Raw genomic sequence first — 19,729 nt, forward strand, 5'->3', positions numbered from 1 at the left:
AAATTTCCCTAAGAGGAATGTAATTTAGGGACGGAGGAAGTATATTTTTTCGGGTTAGTTTCGGATTGGGTTGGATGTAATTTTAACACCTCTACTTGAAATACTACTTTAGTTTCACTTTATTACAGAATATAATAATAATAATAATAATAATAATAATAATAATAATAATAATATTATATTCTCCGTATCGGCACCTTGTTCTGCTTGCTCAAGAGTTTTTGATGGGGATACTACAAGGAAGGAGGTCAACGTTGGGTTAACTGGAGGGAACGACGGGGCTCTTCGGCCAGCAGATGTGTTGCTTTACTCCTGGGATAGAGGCCTAGATGTATGTGTTGACTTGACGGGGTCTTCTCCATTGACTCAATCTGGGTTGTCTGACTTCGTTCCTGGTCGTGTTATGTCGGCTGCGGCTCAGCGGAAGCGAGACAAGTATGGGGCGCGTTGCAGGGCTATTGGCTATGGTTTTCTTCCTTTCTCCTTTTCTTCATTGGGGGAATTAGAGAAGGATGTCGTTGCGTTGCTGAAGCGGGTTCAGGCGTTCGCTAGGACTCTAGATATTGGAGCTCGTGCGGCTGCTCACATCTTTAACAAGATTGGGTTCGCTATAGCTAGAGGGGTGGGGCCCAGATTGTATCTCGGCTCCCCACTAATTTCTTGTAAATCTTTTGACTTTGTAGGTTTTTGTTATTTTATAATAATAATAATAATAATAATAATAGTTGTACAAATAGTCAAACTTCCGCTTTGTCTTGTTTAAAGTGGAAACCAATATTTTGAAAAGAAAAAAAAAAAAAAAAAAAAGCGAAAAACAGAAAACCTTAGAAAATATACGCCCCGATTTAAAGTGGTTCTTTTAATAAAAATTTGACCACAGGAAATATAATATAAAAGGTTTAATTTAGGTAATTAACCATAATATAATTGATTAGCATCAATTTACATGTATGGTTAACAAAAATTGTCTCGAGTGGTTATCATAGGCGAAGAACCAAACACAAATGTTGTTGGGGAAGAATGATTTGGCTTAGGAGGCATTTGTAATGACTCCAACGACCCTTCTAACATTTCTACAACTCGATTCATAGATGGTCGATTTGCAGGATATGATTGTATGCACCATAAGCTCACTATAATCATCTTTCTCTCGAATTCCTTATTATTATCAACATTCATAACCCCATGAATTGACACGTCCTCTACGCGTTCAAGTCGATTATATATCCATTCAGGAAAGTACATTTCACTATTGTCTTGACTTTCATTGTTGTCAATTTGTCTACCACACACAAGATCTAATAACATCATCCCATAACTATAAACATCTGATTTATGCGAAACATTGCCATAATATCTACTTAAAATTTCAGGAGCAATGTATCCAATGGTCCCTCTTGCTTCCGACATTGATATTATGCTATTCTTTTGTGGACACAATCGGGCTAACCCAAAATCTGAAATCTTTGGGCGGAATTCTTCATCAAGAAGAATATTATGAGGCTTAATATCAAAGTGTAATATTCGCGTATTACAACCTCTATGTAGGTAATCTAGTCCCTTGGCGATTCCAACTACTATGTCAAACATGGTTTTCCATTGTAATGATTCGCCAACCTCTCTACCATGCATAAACTTTTCGAGAGATCCATTAGGCAAGAACTCAAATACAAGAGCTCTATTGTTTCCTTCAAAACAAAAACCTAAAAGAGTGACAACATTGACATGATTAGTCCTACTAATGCTTAATACCTCATTGATGAAATCTCTTCCATCATCACCCTTCGAAAACTTTAATTTCTTCACAGCTACGACACGACCATCGTTTAATTTGCCTTTGTAAACACTTCCATAACCTCCTTCGCCGAGTTTATCTTTGTACGAGTTGGTCATTTTTCTTATATTAGCGTATGTGTACCTTGTTGGGGATAAAAATCCATAGCTTTCCAAAAAAGTTGCTATATTATGATCCCCAATTGCTTTTCTATTCCATAGGAATGAAATTTTATGAGTTTTTCGTTTTTTGCTTTCCCAAATGACCAGAAAAATTAAAAACATCACTATTCCTAGTAATAAAGCAGCTAGACCAGCCCCTGCACCATGACATAAATTAGAACAGAAGATTAGAGAACGTTCAGGATCATGACAAATGCATACAGATACTGTGAAAATTTTACAATAGTCGTTTAAAATATGACTACTATAATATTTTAATGATTATATAGTTCATAATTGACATATTTTTTTCCAAGTAATTAATTATATTACTTTATTTTTAGTATAAAATAGTATTATCAACATTTTTTTTATTTATCAAATTTTTAGTTTCAATTACTGGTGTGTAATTTTGATTCTTATGTTATAGTTTCTTGAAAAATATTTATTTTATGTTGGGTTAAAACTTTTAAAAATTATATTTACATTGTACGGAGTAGATGTTAGAAGACTAATTGTGGCCATTTTATAACGTGAAATAATGAACTGATCATATTGTATATCATTATATTAATATGGTAATCATTTTTCAAATGACCGCTGTATGTAAAAACATTATGGATACTGAGTACGCATAACCTTCATTTCTGTACGTTCTTTATGCTTTCTGTTTTAGTTCATTCCTAAGACTTTAGTCACATTTTTCATTAACTCATTCACCCACCACATCAACACTTTTACCAATTACATTAATTTGTGTGCAAATAGTAATGGTAAAAACTTTCAAGAACAAAGGTAGTAGTTTTTTTCCAAAGAAGAAAAACCCTAGCTACTGTACTAGCTTTTCTCACTAATCGATCATCCAAGCTAGTTACACTAGTCAACTGATCATAACAAGCTCGTACTTTGTACTCACAACGACTACATTAAGGTCACTTACCTTTTTATTTTTAAGTTAAAGAAAATGACCCTGATCAGACCTCAACTCTCAGAGTTTTTTGGTTCAATATTTGCGAGACAGACACTTTAAAAGTGAGGGAGAAGATTAAGGGATTCCTTTATTCAAAGATTTAGAATGCCTCTAATGGAGATTGAACTCTCAAGCTTGAAATGTGCAATTGCTTAGGTTTCCTACATTTGCCCAAATTAGGCTTTTTTTTGCTTTAACATAATACGGATTACAATTGCAATTTACCAAAAGGCATAAAACACTGAATAAAGAGGAATTTATAAAATACTCCAATCCATAATTCCGTACCACATTTTATGTACCATTTGTATCATTGTATGTCACATTTCCTTTTTCCATTGTTTTGATGGTGAAGAATTACTTGAAGACATTACATAAAGTAAGGTTGATGGTCATCAATGAGATGTTAAAGAACGAAGGAGCACTAACCATATTTAAGGGCAGTAGATTTTTTTCGTCCACCTGCACATACACATGATTAAGAGGAGAACTGTTGGTTAAATTGATACGTAGAAAAAAATGTTTTAGTTCAACCTAATTAGTCTCCCATATACAATTGTGGTCTCTCTTATAATTATATGAGAATTTAGGAAAAGTACAACCCAATAACCTGAATCTAGTTTCTATAATAATCACATTTATTTTGAAACAGAGGGAGTAGGCAAATTTGCACGTACCTGATTGGGAACATGCTAACGACCAAGGTCCATCTGGGCAATAACACACAAACTCATCTAAACAAGGCGATGAACCACATCTTCCACCAGACTCTTGGCACTTAGAACAAGCAGTGAAGTTGGCCATGTACTCCATCCCAACTGGCGTGGTTAAAATACTTAAAAGTGAGGCATTTCCGCTTCTAAGCTCGTCTAATCTTCTCTCGTGTACGGCAACATAAATCTTGTTACTGCACGAGCACGACGACGACAATGATTTACCCGTGTCTAATGGCCGCACAGAAGGCATTGACGACCCTCCAAAGTAATAAACACTACTAATGGTACCCTTGTAATCGTTGGTGCAATTAAAAGAGTAGTAAGGGTGGTACCTAGAGACGCAACGACTAGCACAACCATAGTACAAGTATATTATCTTGTAAATTTTGGCTGGCTTTAAATTGGTAAGCAATATTACCTTGTTCGTATTGAACAAATGACATTTTTGAATCAAATTATCTAGGGAAACTAACATGGTATGTGTAGACGTACCAATATTAAGTATGCTTAACATAGTGTATCCATTATGAGCAAAATTCATAATAGGGTAATTTTTTTTATCACCGCTATCACAATTGAGCCCGAAATTTGGGATACCACAAATTTGAGGCCGATTCCCACCCCAAAACGGGTATGGGACGTTTTTAATTTGCCCGCAAGAGAACGGAGCCGAGCAAGTTTTATAGTTTATATCTTCACCATTTGACAAGCCAACAAATAATAATATGAAGAGGAGGATTATGATGAAAGGAAATTGGATGCTATTATTAAAGAAAGCAGAGGAGATCATTTTTATTTTTTTTGGTGTGTTAAAACAACCTAGTACGAGTACGTAAATGTCTTAGCTTTTATAAGCTTGTACAGTTGTACCCTACATGAAAAATAAAATTACATAGTATAATGTCTTTTGTAAGACGAAACAAACATGAGAAATTATATTCCAAATCTTTTTTGCACTCTTAAGTCAAGGCTAACAAGTAGAGTTTGCTCCACCCGGTTCACCAAAGCTTAACTCCGACTACATCCGATCCGGGCCTGACCCGGGTTGCACACCTTGGCATTTGATGGGTGAGCCTCCCAACAAGAGTTTTCTGCATTCGATGAGATTCGAACTTCACATGAAATGCTCGTAAATTTTCGATGTATATTCAAAATTTTAACTTTCTACAATTTTGTTATCAGACCTCCCTTAAGCGACATCAGAGGGGATGAACGTTCAGTCTCCCAAGAGGCAAGGTGATTCAAGCCCACCTTCTAGCATCCCAAACTGGTCTGGTGCCTGGTGGGCATGAGTTGATGTGGAAGCTAGCTGCTAACCCCTTCCTTGATAGTTCTATTATTCAAAGCCGGGATGTGGGCATTATTAATATGTTACTTCCTCTGTTTTTTTTTTTTTTACTGTACCTGTTTCTTTTATCACGCTTGCCAATGCAAAACTTTAACTATCAATAACTTTAATTTTCTATAATTAAAAATATAAAAGTTATATATTATAATAGTATTTATTTTGAAACGAATTCAAAAATATCCAACATGAATATGTTTTTCCTTACCTATTTTTCACAAAAGACAGTCAAATAAAAGGTGGTGAATAGTGTAAAAGTCAAAGTAAGTCAAGTAAAAAAGAATGGAGGAAGTATGTATGGAACCAATTGGTTGTAAACTTTAATTATACTGAACTCCTAACTCTCATAGTCTCATATAACTTCTACTACTTCTAGTGTTGCTACTACTTTGAGCCCTGTTGGGCCTTATCTAATTAATATACGTAGTATTTACCTTTTATCCAAAAAGAAAAAAAATGCGCTTTGAAAATTGAGAAGTTAAAAACAAGTGTATCTAACAAAAAGTAACCAGCGTATGGTGTGTTTTATAACTTTTAACCAGCTTATATTTTACTTATAAATTTTATTGAACATATTTTTCTCAAAACTTTTTTAATCTGAAATAATTGAAAATTAGAATGATAGAATAATTAAGATCTTACTTGCAACAATGCCCACAAAAAATAAATAAATAAATAAATAAATAACAAGAACAGTACAACAACCGACCACATGCCTACTATAGTACTATATGTCTATATGACATAGAAGGATTCAATAAAAATAACAGCAAGTTTTGTTTTGTGGTATACGAGTTTTAAGATTGTAATAGTGTGTGTGTGAATAAGAATAAGAAAGGGGAAAAGCTGCGTTCCTTAGAAAATGTCATTTAAGTGAGTGTGAACTGATTTTTGATCAAAATACACTCTTATTTGCTTCTTCAGTTGAAACCAAATGAACTAGGGCGAAAAAGACTTAACTACTTAAGCAGCGCTTTCATTGAATTGAATGTTATAAAGCAACAAAAGATCGAGCACACTTAATTGACTTTATCTATATACTTTAATTTGGCAACATGCAACTATGCAAATGATGGGATCATGCATTGTAGTGGTAATGGAATCTCACATTGAAAGAATTCAAGAGTTACCACCACAATATTAGGCTAAGGGGCTACTCCCCTCATTGTCATATGGTTTTGAGGTGAAACCTCCTTGTAAAATGATGGACTTGCACTCTTCGGTTATAGAGTATTACACTTTAATTTTTATACTATTTATATTCGGGGGTTTATAAATTGGTCTGGACCGAAAAAATGGACCGGACCACCTCAAATCGGATCAAACCAAATTAATCGATCTGGTCTGATCTAAAACCCTATAAAAACTAGTTTTGAATTGGATCGATTTTTTAATTAAAAATATGTGTGAAACCTTAAATAATGGTTAAATTAATCCTTAATAAGGTAGAAAACTTTAAATTTATGAGTTTTTTTTGTACTAAATATACAAAAAAAAAAGACATTAAAGTGTAGATTTTCGTTTACTTTTTTCGAGTTATCCATAAAATTAGTAAAAAATTCTTAAATCAGTCCAAAGCGGTCCAGTCCGGGTTTTGGACTGATTCTTTTGGTCCGGTCCAAGTTTGGCTCTAGCTTAATCGTTCCTGTCTTTGGTTCTTAAAATTCTAATTTTCGGCCTTTGATTCCGCCAGGTCTGGTCCGGTCCGGCCTTGGACCGATGAACAACCCTAATTTATATACTTTAATTTTACTAGCTTTGATAATTTAAAATTAAAAAATATATAATAATTATGTTGAATATTATTATATTTGACCCTGGTTTATAATTTATTGATTTAAAATCTTTATAATTTTTACATATTAGTAATAAAAAATATAATGATTGAAATAATGCAAAGGCAACTTAGCAAGTGTGTAGGTTAGTCAGGTGTAATTAGACCTGATTAGGGGATTTTTATCCACCAAGCGCCGTTTGACAAGTGGACCAACCAGGTTCCGCCACGCGTCCTCCACGGACCACTTAAGACACGCCACGTGTCCACCCATGCCAAATGGGACAACCGGCCATCAAGGCCCATTTCAGTCTAGAAGCCCGTTCGGCCCTAGGTTTACCTTAAACCTAGAGAGTTGCACGCTTCCCAAGGCTATAAATACTCGATTAATCCTCATTAATCAAGGGACCGAATACATTACGGAACACACTAATAACCGGCTGATCTCGCTAGCAAAGCAGATTACCTACATTAAATACTCTCACCTAGAGAGACCTTATTACTTTAATTTCTGTATTAATTACTCCTTAATCAGGTACTAACTTGACCGTTGGAGGCGGAGCTCTCAGGAGTCTCCGTTATTTTGCAGGTACAGGCGTCCGGTTCCAGTCTCGGAATTGTAACTCTCCCGCAGGACATCAGAAAACCCCGAAACATTTGGCGCCGTCTGTGGGGAGAGTACTTCAGAGATGGCATCCAAGTCTGTACCGACCCCAGAAGAGAAGCGTCCCCTAGACGACCCTCAAGTTCAGTCGGACCATGATACCGAAAGTGAATTTGAAGTTGAAACTCATACAGCTCCAGACGGGACCCTAAGGGCCCGCCGTACCCGTCATACTGAAATAAGGGAACGGGAGTATCTTCAAACAGGAAGCGAGCCAGCAGGCGCACCGCTTGCTCGGCAACAGCCGACTGATGGGTCTGCTCCCATCACAAGGAACGAACTCATGACCTTCATGAGGGGATTCAAGGGAGAGATCCAAGAGTTGATCAACAAAAAACCGCCTGCTTCAGTCAAAGAGCAGGCGGCCAAAAAACCTTCCACTTCACTCAAGAGGAAGCCAGTTCAAGGGCGAGAGGCGACTCCCCATCCTAAATCTAAGAAGCGGGAGCCGTCTGCTCTTGATTTCACAAAACTCCGTTATCCTACGGGAAATAGGAAACCGGTTCGTCATATTCAGGCGGACGGGTCAAAGCAAACGTTCACAGATGCTCGGCACCTGCTAGAGCAGAAGAGGAGTGACCGATTATCAGAGTCGGCTTCTACTTCAAATTTTCAGGACAGTTTGCGAAATGCCTCGATGAGGCCAACTCAGTCGTACCATGAGAGTCAGTCAGGCGGCACCTCCCGACAGTCTGGCTTTCATAGTGCGCAGGCGGTACCAAATTTGCCATTTGTGCCGCAACAACAATATTTTATGCAGCCACCTCCATTTGGTGGACCTGCAGCAAAAAACGTCCAACCTATGGACTGGCAGCTACGGCTGCTTAGACTTGGTGAACAGCCGTCGGCCTTCTCCAAGGAAATTACTGAAGCCGCTCAGCCGGCCAAAGTAAAAAATGTTTTAGTAGGCGCCTATGATGGCACTACTAACCCGGAAGACCATCTGATGGCATTCACCAACCTGATGTACCTTCAAGGGTTGGATGATCCCACTTGGTGCAAGTGTTTCCCAGCAACTCTCAAGGGAATTGCACAGCAATGGTTCGGCAACCTGCCGACTGGTTGTGTAAACAGTTTCAGGACGCTTGCTTACTTATTTGCCTCCAACTTTGCAATGAACATCCCTGCGAAGAAAACGACCCTTGATTTGGGAACAATTCAGCAGGGTGAAAAGGAGGGGCTTCGTTCCTACATCAGGCGGTTCAACCTGATGAGAATACAGATTCAAGGGTTACCGGATGAGGTAGCTTATACTGACTTTTTTAGAGGTCTCAAAGACGGGTCTACCTTCAAATTTGATTTAGTTCGAAAAAGGGTGGCGACTCTTCAAGAGGCCTTGATTGAAGCAGAAGCCTATATACAGGCGACTGATCTGTGTACAATGAAACAGTCGGACGGGAAGAGGTTCGACAATAGAGAAGGACGACAGAAACAGTCGTCCAACAAAGATGAAAAAAGAAAAGGGGTCTGGGCGGCTGATTCCTCTAAACAGCCGGCCAAGAAGAAAAAGGAATTCAAACCATACTCCCCAAAGTATGTGTTTAACAAGGATAACCAGTTTATCCTAAAAGAAATAAAGGGACGGCTCTCAATTGAGAAACCGCTCCCCATGAAGGGTTCTGCGAGCAACCGGAACCAAGACAAAATCTGTGCTTATCATGATGACATTGGTCATCACACCAACGACTGCATTAGTCTCATGCGGTACCTAGACCGCTTGGCTGATCAAGGTGATCTTGACACTTATGTCAAGAAATCTACGGGGAATACTTCCTCAAAAAAGCAGTCGGCCAAAAAGAATCAACAGGCCGACAGTTCCGATACAGATGATGCAGTCGTCTACACCATTGCAGGCGGCTTCTCAGGAGGCGGCCCCACTATTAGGGGCAACAAAGATAATATAAGGCGGTTAGATGTAAATTCCGTTCACCAAGAACGACCGTCCAAATATACATTTCCTGAGATTGTCATCACTGAAGAGGATCTAGGAGGAATAAGGGGGCCGCATGACGACCCTCTCGTTATTGAATGTAAAGTGGCCAACCAGAGAGTTGGTCGAATCCTCATAGATACTGGGAGCTCTTCAGATCTCATCAGCAGCAAATGTCTGTCAAAACTGAAATATCAGACGGACTGCATACATCCGGCCTCCCACCCTTTAATAGGGTTTGGAGGAGGAGTCGTCCACCCACTGGGACGAGTTGATCTACCCGTCCGCCTGGGCGAAAAAGGGGAAGGACGACACATGGTAGTCCGATTCCTAGTTGTAGAGGAACTCTCTGCCTACAACATGATTCTGGGTCGCCCAACCCTGAATAGTGCCAAGGCTGTTATAATCCCGTCACTTATGCTGCTTAAGTTTGAAAGGGACAATGGAACAGTCGGCTCCCTAAGGGGAGATCAGAGGATGGCCCGAGAGTGCTATCTCTCGGATGTCAAACCCACTGCTAAGGCCACTGGGTCAAGTGGAGAAAAAACAGACCTTGACAATGTCAAGGAAAGTGCGCCTGTTCAAGAAACAGGCGACAGAAAAAGAAAGGCGTCCCAGACAGAGTCCGCCAGAAAGGCAAGAAAATAGCAATCATTGGCAGAGGACCGGCCGGATGAGTTCCGCCCTCAGCCGGCTGGTGAGCATACGGACCTGATATTAGACGACTCCCGCCCTGACCGAACAGTCAAAGTTGGGACGACTGCTCTGAGAAACCTTGGTGATGACTTTCACAACCTGTTGAAAGAATACAAGGACATCTTTGCATTTGAAGTCCATGAAATGCCAGGCATTAGTCCTGATCTGGCAGTACACAAACTCGCTGTGGATCCAAAAAAGAAGCCGGTACGGCAAAAAAAGCGGAACCATGGTGAAGAAAGAGGTCAGGCGGCCGCCGCCGAAGTCAAAAAATTACTTGATGCAGGGTTCATTCGGCAATGTTACTTCCCAGATTGGGTTGCAAATGTGGTACTTGTTAAAAAGCCGAATGGCACCTGGCGAATGTGTGTAGACTACACAGACTTGAACAAGGCGTGCCCCAAAGACAGTTACCCTCTGCCCAAAATTGATAACCTGGTCGACTCAACAGCCGGCCATGCCTTGATGAGTTTTATGGACGCCTATTCTGGTTTTCATCAAATTCCTTTGTGGAAGAAAGATCAGGAGAAGACGGCCTTCGTCACTGATCAGGGATTATACTGTTATACGGTCATGCCGTTTGGTCTTAAGAATGCCCCGGCTACATTCCAACGAATGATAAACACAGTGTTCTTTGATCAGATTGGGAGAAACGTCGAGGCATACATTGATGATATGATTGTTAAGACTAAACTTCAGAAAGATCATCTGACGGACCTCCGAGAAACTTTCGCCACACTCAGGCGGCACCATGTCATGCTCAATCCCAAGAAATGTGTATTTGGAGTTGAGTCTGGGAAATTTCTCGGATTCCTTATCAACCAGAGAGGAATAGAGGCGAACCCTGAGAAGGTACAGGCGGTCATTGACATGCAGTCGCCTCGTACCGTCCGAGAGGTTCAGAAGTTAACAGGTTGTCTGGCGGCCTTGGGAAGATTTCTAAGCCGATCAGGCGACAAATGCCTATACTTTTTCCAGGCAATTAAGAAAAAGGCAAGGTTTGAATGGGGGCCGGATGCTGAGGCCGCCTTCCAGAAATTAAAGGTTCACTTGCATTCCTTGCCGAGGCTGGTCAGCCCTTTGCCCAAAGAAAATCTCTACATGTACCTGGCCGTCTCTGATCATGCGTTAAGCGCGGTGCTCCTTGCTGAAAGGGACGGCTGTCAACTTCCGGTCTACTTTGTCAGTCACGTACTGAAAAATGCCGAGTTGAGGTATCCCCTAGTGGAGAAATTTGGTCTTGCACTCTTCATGGCTGTTAAAAAATTGAAGCCCTACTTTCTGGCACATGCAGTCGTCGTGTATACCGACCAACCGATCAAACGGCCCCTTACCACCATGGAGTCCTCCGGACGAATGATCAAATGGGCCATAGAAATGCAGAGTCTCGAAGTTACTTTCGAGCCTAGAAAAGCAGTGAAGGGGCAAGCCTTTGCTGACTTTATTGTAGAGATGACTCGTCCTCCTGACTCTCAAGTTCCAGACCAAGTCTGGAAGGTATATGTGGACGGAAGCTCTACTTCAAACGGTTGTGGAGCAGGCGTCTATTTTCGCCACACTCAGGCGGCACCATGTCATGCTCAATCCCAAGAAATGTGTATTTGGAGTTGAGTCTGGGAAATTTCTCGGATTCCTTATCAACCAGAGAGGAATAGAGGCGAACCCTGAGAAGGTACAGGCGGTCATTGACATGCAGTCGCCTCGTACCGTCCGAGAGGTTCAGAAGTTAACAGGTTGTCTGGCGGCCTTGGGAAGATTTCTAAGCCGATCAGGCGACAAATGCCTATACTTTTTCCAGGCAATTAAGAAAAAGGCAAGGTTTGAATGGGGGCCGGATGCTGAGGCCGCCTTCCAGAAATTAAAGGTTCACTTGCATTCCTTGCCGAGGCTGGTCAGCCCTTTGCCCAAAGAAAATCTCTACATGTACCTGGCCGTCTCTGATCATGCGTTAAGCGCGGTGCTCCTTGCTGAAAGGGACGGCTGTCAACTTCCGGTCTACTTTGTCAGTCACGTACTGAAAAATGCCGAGTTGAGGTATCCCCTAGTGGAGAAATTTGGTCTTGCACTCTTCATGGCTGTTAAAAAATTGAAGCCCTACTTTCTGGCACATGCAGTCGTCGTGTATACCGACCAACCGATCAAACGGCCCCTTACCACCATGGAGTCCTCCGGACGAATGATCAAATGGGCCATAGAAATGCAGAGTCTCGAAGTTACTTTCGAGCCTAGAAAAGCAGTGAAGGGGCAAGCCTTTGCTGACTTTATTGTAGAGATGACTCGTCCTCCTGACTCTCAAGTTCCAGACCAAGTCTGGAAGGTATATGTGGACGGAAGCTCTACTTCAAACGGTTGTGGAGCAGGCGTCGTATGTCAATCTCCAGAGGGCGACAGGTTCGAGTATGCTCTACGCTTCAGTTTCCAGGCTTCAAACAATGAGGCAGAATATGAAGCTTTACTAGCCGGGATCCGCATGTGTAAGGCGGCCGGGGCAAGGAAAATAGACGCCTGTTCTGATTCACAACTGATAGTGAGTCAGTACAATGGCGAATACGAAGCAACACATCCGGCCATGATCAAATATTTACAGGCGGTCCGACAAGCAGTCGGCTCCCTTGAGGATTTCCATCTGATCCAAGTACCGAGATCAGAAAACAACCAGGCAGATGCACTCTCGAAATTAGCATCATCCGCCTCCTCCGATACTCCTCGAACTGTGTTTTGGGAAGTAATGGAGAAGAGAAGCATCGAGGAAAATCCTATTGGAATTCTAGACAGAAGCTCAACCTGGATGGATTCAATCAGGGCATATATGACAAACGGTACACTGCCGGATGATCCTCAACAGGCGGCATCACTGAAAAAACGAGCCTCCTGTTTTGAAATGATACAGGGGGAACTGCACAAGAGGGGGCACCTTCAACCCTTCTTAAAGTGTGTTACTCCTGAAAAGGGACGAGAGATACTAGATGATCTTCACTCTGGTTTCTGTGCTTCCCATATAGGTGGTAGGATGCTTGCTCAAAGGGCAAGGCGGCAGGGCTACTTTTGGCCTACTTTGGAAGCAGATGCAATGGAGATGGTGAAAAAATGTGACAAGTGCCAAAGGTTTGGCAAATTAATTCACCGTCCGGCTACTGACCTCACTACCATTCACAGCCCACTACCGTTTGCTAAGTGGGGCATGGACATTCTGGGTCCATATACGCCTGCTACAGGCGGCAGAAGGTATATACTTGTTGCCGTTGACTACTTCACTAAATGGGTAGAGGCGGAGGCTGTAAAGGGAATCAAGACGAAAGATGTAATTTCATTCATTTGGAAAAATGTCATCACTCGGTTCGGGGTTCCCATGTCTATGGTTTTTGATAATGGTCCCCAATTTGAGACGCCTGTTCTCAAAAGCTGGTTGGGAGACCAAGGAATTGGACATTACTTTGCATCTGTCGGCCGTCCACAAGCAAACGGCCAGGTAGAAGCCTTTAATAAAATCATCTCAGACGGTCTCAAGAAAAAAATTGAACGAGCAGGCGGCCTATGGGCAGATGAACTACCACATGTTCTTTGGGCCATTAGGACGACTGAAAAAGGGGCGACTGGAGAAACTCCATTCCTCCTAACTTATGGTGCAGAAGCTGTTCTTCCAATAGAACACTACGAGCCGACTCTTCGAGTAATGCTATATGACGAAGAGGCAAACTGGGAAGCTATGCGCCTGGCATTAGACTCACTTCCTGAAAAGAGGGGCAATGCTGTTTTGTGCCATGAAATCTACCGCCTGAGAATGACTAGATCATACAACAAAAAAGTGCACAGGCGTCCACTCAAAGTAGGGGACTTTGTACTTAGAAAAATGGAAGCAGTTGGTAGGGCTAACGAGTCTGGCAAACTAACTCCCAACTGGGAAGGACCCTACCGAATCTATGCGGAAGTCAGGGACGGTACCTACCGTCTGGAAACACCAGACGGACAACCGTTGCCTCGAACTTGGAATGTAGATAACCTTAAGAAATATTTCTTTTGAATGATGTAAAGTAAAGAGCTACTTAATAAGTTGGCACTTACTATTCAATTTTGTATTACGAGGGGCATGCCGTCTGTACCTTTACAGTCGGCTACTCTCCATTGAGTTTCACTCTTTATCTTTACAGGGGCATGCCGTCTGTTCCATTACAGTCGGCTACTCTCCCTCGAGTATTTTACTCACAATACTTAGCTAAAAAGTTTAGGGCCTGGCCGATCCTGTAACTAACAGGCGGCTACCCTTCTTTTACTTAGCACATACGTTCACCAAGAACGTACCAAGGCCACTGGCCGAATGATCAGACCAGGCGCCTAGTCAACTGATCTAACTTTTAAAAAACTAATCCGACCTGTCCCAACATTATAGCAGGCGTCCGGCGGCATCCATTCGGATGAAATTCGTCGCAGAGAGCAGCTCCCTTTTGGGTGGAACATTGTTCTATAAACTAATTACACGGCACCTATACGACTGTCCCAAAGGGCAACCACGTAGCCGTTTTTTGAGACAAGGATAACTCTATCACTAACCAAACCAGTGGTAGCAGTTGACATCTGAGTCAGATGACCGCCTGTATTACTTGGGATAAATGCAGGGGGTACCTATTGAGTTAATAGCCAACAAACATTGGCGAATCAAGGGGTCTAGCCGGTCTACGCCGCCTGGTACCTCTACTTCTCAAACAAAAGTGACGGCGACTGAGTAACTCCAAAGTTAACTCATAGTCACTCCTTCAAATTTGGTATGGAACCTAAAAAGTTTGAGTCGTCCGCCTGTTTTATACAAACAAGGGCACTCGAACCCCTATTCCTACTGGATAACCTATTGAGTAAATAGCCAACAAACATTGGTAAATCAAGGGGTCTAGCCGGCCTACGCCGCCTGATACCTTTACTACTCAATCAAGATTGTGACGAAGACTAAGTAACTCCTATGTTAACTTAATAGTCACTCAAACTTAGTACTGAGCCTAAAAGGTACGAGTCGTCCACTTGTTTTTAATAAACAAAGGCTCTCAACCAATACTCTTGCTAGGTTAACAAATAACAAATTAGAGGCCAACATTGGCAATAAAGGGAAACAACCGGTACCCGCCGCTTGTTTTCCTACTTAAATTCCTTGGCTACTTGGTAATTCTATTCACTTGGTCAAATTGAATAAAGAGTTCGAATACCGATTGATTAAATGGCCGACTGATCATCTATCCTGGAAACAGACAACCAGTCGTCCAGGGGCATAGGCGGCATACTTACTATTTGTACCTGTCTTAACGTTCGGCCATACACAACAGTCTGTCTAGTGAGCAAATTTCAAATACTTAGACAAATTTGAACAAAAACAAAAAATTTGATTAAAATGAGCCGGCCATAAAAGACCAGCAGAATATTCAAAACCCCGGCCCCCTGGCCGGGTAATTACAAAGCAAACGGCACGCAGGCCGTGAAAAGAAAAAATATACTTAAAGCTTAAGAAGGGGGCAGTTCAGTATCAGCAGCAGCCGCCTGGTCAGCACTCTTCTTGCTGGACTCGGCCTTAGCTGCATCATCTTTTGATGCCTTACCCCCAAGTGGCACAAGCGCCACAACCGGCTCTTCCTCCTCCAACGCAACGTCCATCGCCTCTTCTTCAGCAGCCGCCAGGATCTGTTGATTATATATTTCCGAACACTGGCGGTACGTTCTTTCCCATGAGGCAAAGTCGGCACTGGGGAACAGTCGTTCCCAGGTCATGCGTTGGATTTGGGCGGAGTCTTCCACCATCTCCCGGACGAGCTCTTGTTTCTCTTGCTCGGCCTTGTCCGAGAGCTCTTGGGTAAGACTCTTCTCCTGGTTCACCAGGCGTTCTTTTACGTTAGCCAAAGATTTCTCCATGGCTTCGTAAGAGTGCATTTTCTGACGAAGGGGCTTCAGCTCGGCTTTAAGTTTGGTGACGGTCCCCTCCAGCTCGTCAACCTTCTTTTGGGCCGCCTCTAGCTGAGCCCGAACAGCGGCGGTCGCCTGCGCCTGATAATAAAGAAGATCAATGGTCAGTACTTCATTTTGGGCAATTTGAAACATTGCTTTATCACAGCTGGAGGCGGCCATAGCCTTTGCGGCCTTTACCTCTTTGTTTTTCCGATCAATCGGCTTGCGAAGGCTGTTGACTCGGAGCAGGGCCTAAGTACAAAGAAAAACAGGCGTCAGTTTCCAATCATAAGGGTTAACAGGCGTCCTGGAACTTCAAAAGGGTATACCTCAGCTAGGATCCCCGAAATTCCATCGAGGTCAAGGGTGCCGGCACCCTTGACCGCCTCCCTGTCAGAGGGAGGAACTACTTTAACCATTGACTTGGCTACCTCAACCAAGTCAAGTCCCTTGGGGCCGGCTGCATTAAGCAGAAGGAAAAACAAGTTAGACCTAATCAAGAAGGAAGCAAGAGTGAGTTTTTACAAGCAAGTGTCCATACATCTAGGCGGCCCCGCCTGGGTTTTTGAAGAAGTGGCCGGCTGCTTCTCAGCCGCCACTGTTTTCCTGGAAGACCCAGGAGAGCTTGCAACAGTCGTTCTCCGGGCCTTGGGGTCCGGCTGTTGCGAGGAAAAAGCCCTTGGAGTGCCAGACTGAAAACAAAAAGAGTTAGTATATGCATAATACAACTTAAAGGGGAAGAGTTTTCAAAGCTTACCAAGGGTGCCTCCTTGCTGGGGGAGTCGGCGTACGACTGCTTCATTAGCGAAACCCGCAGCATGGCCGCCGCAGTCTTAGATGCTGTTATTTTACTCATGGCGTCGGCTGAAAGAAATAAACAGCAAAGTTAGTAAAAATCCCAAGTAAACAAGGCGTGAAAAAACAGAGTATTCGTCAGGCCGGCTACCTCTAGAGCACCGACTGCCGAGGCCACAGGCGGCCAAGAAGTACTCATCATAGAGCCACTTGAAGCTCGGGACGCAGTGTAGGGGTACTTGCTCTCGTACCCCTGAAGTAGAGTTCACCCTAGTCTCTACTTTGAAGAGTCCTTTGTCTAGGATCTCTCTTTTAGCCTTTGGGGGAACAGGCGGCATGCTGCGGCCGCCTGCAAGAAGAGGCGGATCCCTGTTCCACTTGTTAAAACGTTTGTTCAGCTCCGTGTCTGAACTCTCGATAATAAGGAAGGTGTTCCGCCAATCCTTCCATTTGTTTGCCTTACCTCTCGTCATGAGGTAACCCCTGTGGCTTGTTAGTTGATACCAGCCGGTACCTCCCGACTTAGGGGTCCGGCTGAGATAGTTCATGTGGGCGAAAGCCTCAAAACTTGGCTCCACCCCGTTCAGTTCGCACCCGGCCACATAGCCGAGTACGTTTACCCAAGAGTTGGGGGCTAACTGCCATAACCCCAGATCATACCCATCTAAAATCCGCTGAACAGCCGGATGTAATGGGAAGCGCAGACCAGCTTTGATGGCCGCCACATAGCAGCCAAAACAGCCGTCACCATAGCTGGTACCAGCCGGCCAGACGACAGTATCTTCTGGATCCGGCACAAACAGTAAATACTCCGGGCTCATTTTGTGGTTAGCAATAAAGCTCGCCACGTTGTCTCGCATGGTTGCGATCCGGCCCCGGGGCACCCTGCAGTAGTAGGGGGTGTTTTCCTCTCTGTAAGAGGCGGACGGCTCTGCCCAATTATCCCCCTTCTCCACTGCATGGGAACTTCTCGCCTCTTGTAGGCGGTTATGTTTTTCTTCTGAGTCAGAAGAACTATGGTCAGAAGAACTATGGTCAGAAGAGCTGGAATCGGACTCGTCCCCTGACGAGTCCGAAGAGGACGACTCCTCCCCTCTCCTAGAGGGGCCCGCCTCCTCTCCCTTAGAAGGAGCAGAAGGTAAATTAGACATGTCCACGGTTAGATGAGAAGGGAACACCTTGGTCCCTCTCTCAGAACTGTCAGCTTGACAGTTGCCTCGTTCCACATCTGGCGCCTGGTCAGATGTTTCGCTAAGGAGTACCCTTTGGGAGGAGCCGTCTGAGTTTGATATTCTAGCAGTCTTTTTTGTTCTGGCCATCACGTTCTGCATAGACACAGATTCAGTCGGACTTTGTATAAAGGGCAAAGATGGGTCCAGAAAAGGGCAGGCGGCACTCCTAGTCCTAGATTCAGCCGTCCCCGGTGACCGGCTGATCACTAACTTAGGGCGTGTCGTGTGCTTCCATGGTGCCATTTCAAAAAATAAAAAGAAAATTAAGAGTAAGAGAACTGAGTTACCTGAACGGATGACAGTTGATGAAGTCCTGAAAGTTCGGGTCAGTCGGCTTGTCAGAACAGGCGGTAGGCAGAAAAAGTCCGAAAATGTCAGAGCAAGTTCAGGGGTCCGAATGTTCTCGCAAAAATTCTCAAATGTGAAAATGACCGAAGTCAGCACTTCCTTTTATAGGCAAAATGAGAAGGCGAAGGGTCGCCTCCGAATTCAAATTTGGGCGGGAGAGTCTCCCGGCCGTCTGCAAGGTGACACCTGTAACGGGCCGTCGCCTGTCACCGTGCGACACCTGTCACAGGCGACACGTGACCAGTCGCGTGCCACCTGTGAGGGGCAAATGATTAGGGGATTTTTATCCACCAAGCGCCGTTTGACAAGTGGACCAACCAGGTTCCGCCACGCGTCCTCCACGGACCACTTAAGACACGCCACGTGTCCACCCATGCCAAATGGGACAACCGGCCATCAAGGCCCATTTCAGTCTAGAAGCCCGTTCGGCCCTAGGTTTACCTTAAACCTAGAGAGTTGCACGCTTCCCAAGGCTATAAATACTCGATTAATCCTCATTAATCAAGGGACCGAATACATTACGGAACACACTAATAACCGGCTGATCTCGCTAGCAAAGCAGATTACCTACATTAAATACTCTCACCTAGAGAGACCTTATTACTTTAATTTCTGTATTAATTACTCCTTAATCAGGTACTAACTTGACCGTTGGAGGCGGAGCTCTCAGGAGTCTCCGTTATTTTGCAGGTACAGGCGTCCGGTTCCAGTCTCGGAATTGTAACTCTCCCGCAGGACATCAGAAAACCCCGAAACAAGACCTGATCAAATTGAGCCTGACCCGACCCGACCCGACCCAATTTAGGGTAGTTTTTTTAGGAAAAATCGGGTTGTGCCCAACCCGATTTTCAAAATTTTTGAACGGGCTTGGAAAATCAATTTTATGCAATTTTAGTTGATTTTTTCAACCCAGCACAAAATTGCCCCAAATAGCCAGCATGGCCCGCACTAATTTGGGCACACATTTTTCGGCCCAAATTATGGCCCGGTCAGGCCCAACCCGATGTCTGGGAAATTTTTTTGACTTTCCTAGCCCGTCCATTGATCACCTCTAGGTGCAATGCATGATTTTGACAACTAAAAATTTTGCTTGTATGTATGTGCGTGTGTAATATAAATAATCTAAGCAAACATAATAAGTTGTGATTCCTCTCATTAGATAAAATGAGCTAAAATGAAAAGACTTGATGTTAAACTAGCATTTTACCTGTGCGACGCACATGCTATTAATTTTATTTGTAGTAAACTTAGAAAAAGTATGTTTTTGTTAGGATTTTTTGCGAAAACCTACCTTATACAAGTTAGTTTTTGTGAAAAACTACCTTTTAAATAAAATGTTGCTGGAAATCACTTTTAAAACAATAGAAAGAAAAAGATCTTGTTAAATAATTAATGTTGTAAA

General features: G+C 43.1%; 1 protein-coding gene across 1 annotated transcript; it reads right to left on the minus strand.

The window, feature by feature from the left end:
* Positions 1-954: 954 nt before the first annotated feature.
* LOC110701483 (LEAF RUST 10 DISEASE-RESISTANCE LOCUS RECEPTOR-LIKE PROTEIN KINASE-like 2.1) lies at positions 955-4,411 on the minus strand. Its single transcript, XM_021879130.1, has 2 exons — positions 3,583-4,411; positions 955-2,093 (listed from the first exon to the last, which is right to left on the minus strand). Exons 1-2 carry the CDS (start codon positions 4,409-4,411, stop codon positions 955-957), a joined length of 1,968 nt encoding a protein of 655 aa, XP_021734822.1.
* Between the last annotated feature and the right edge of the window lie 15,318 nt (positions 4,412-19,729).

This window comes from Chenopodium quinoa, unplaced genomic scaffold (assembly GCF_001683475.1).
Source record: "Chenopodium quinoa cultivar QQ74 unplaced genomic scaffold, ASM168347v1, whole genome shotgun sequence".
In the NCBI taxonomy this organism is placed as follows: Eukaryota; Viridiplantae; Streptophyta; class Magnoliopsida; order Caryophyllales; family Amaranthaceae; genus Chenopodium; species Chenopodium quinoa.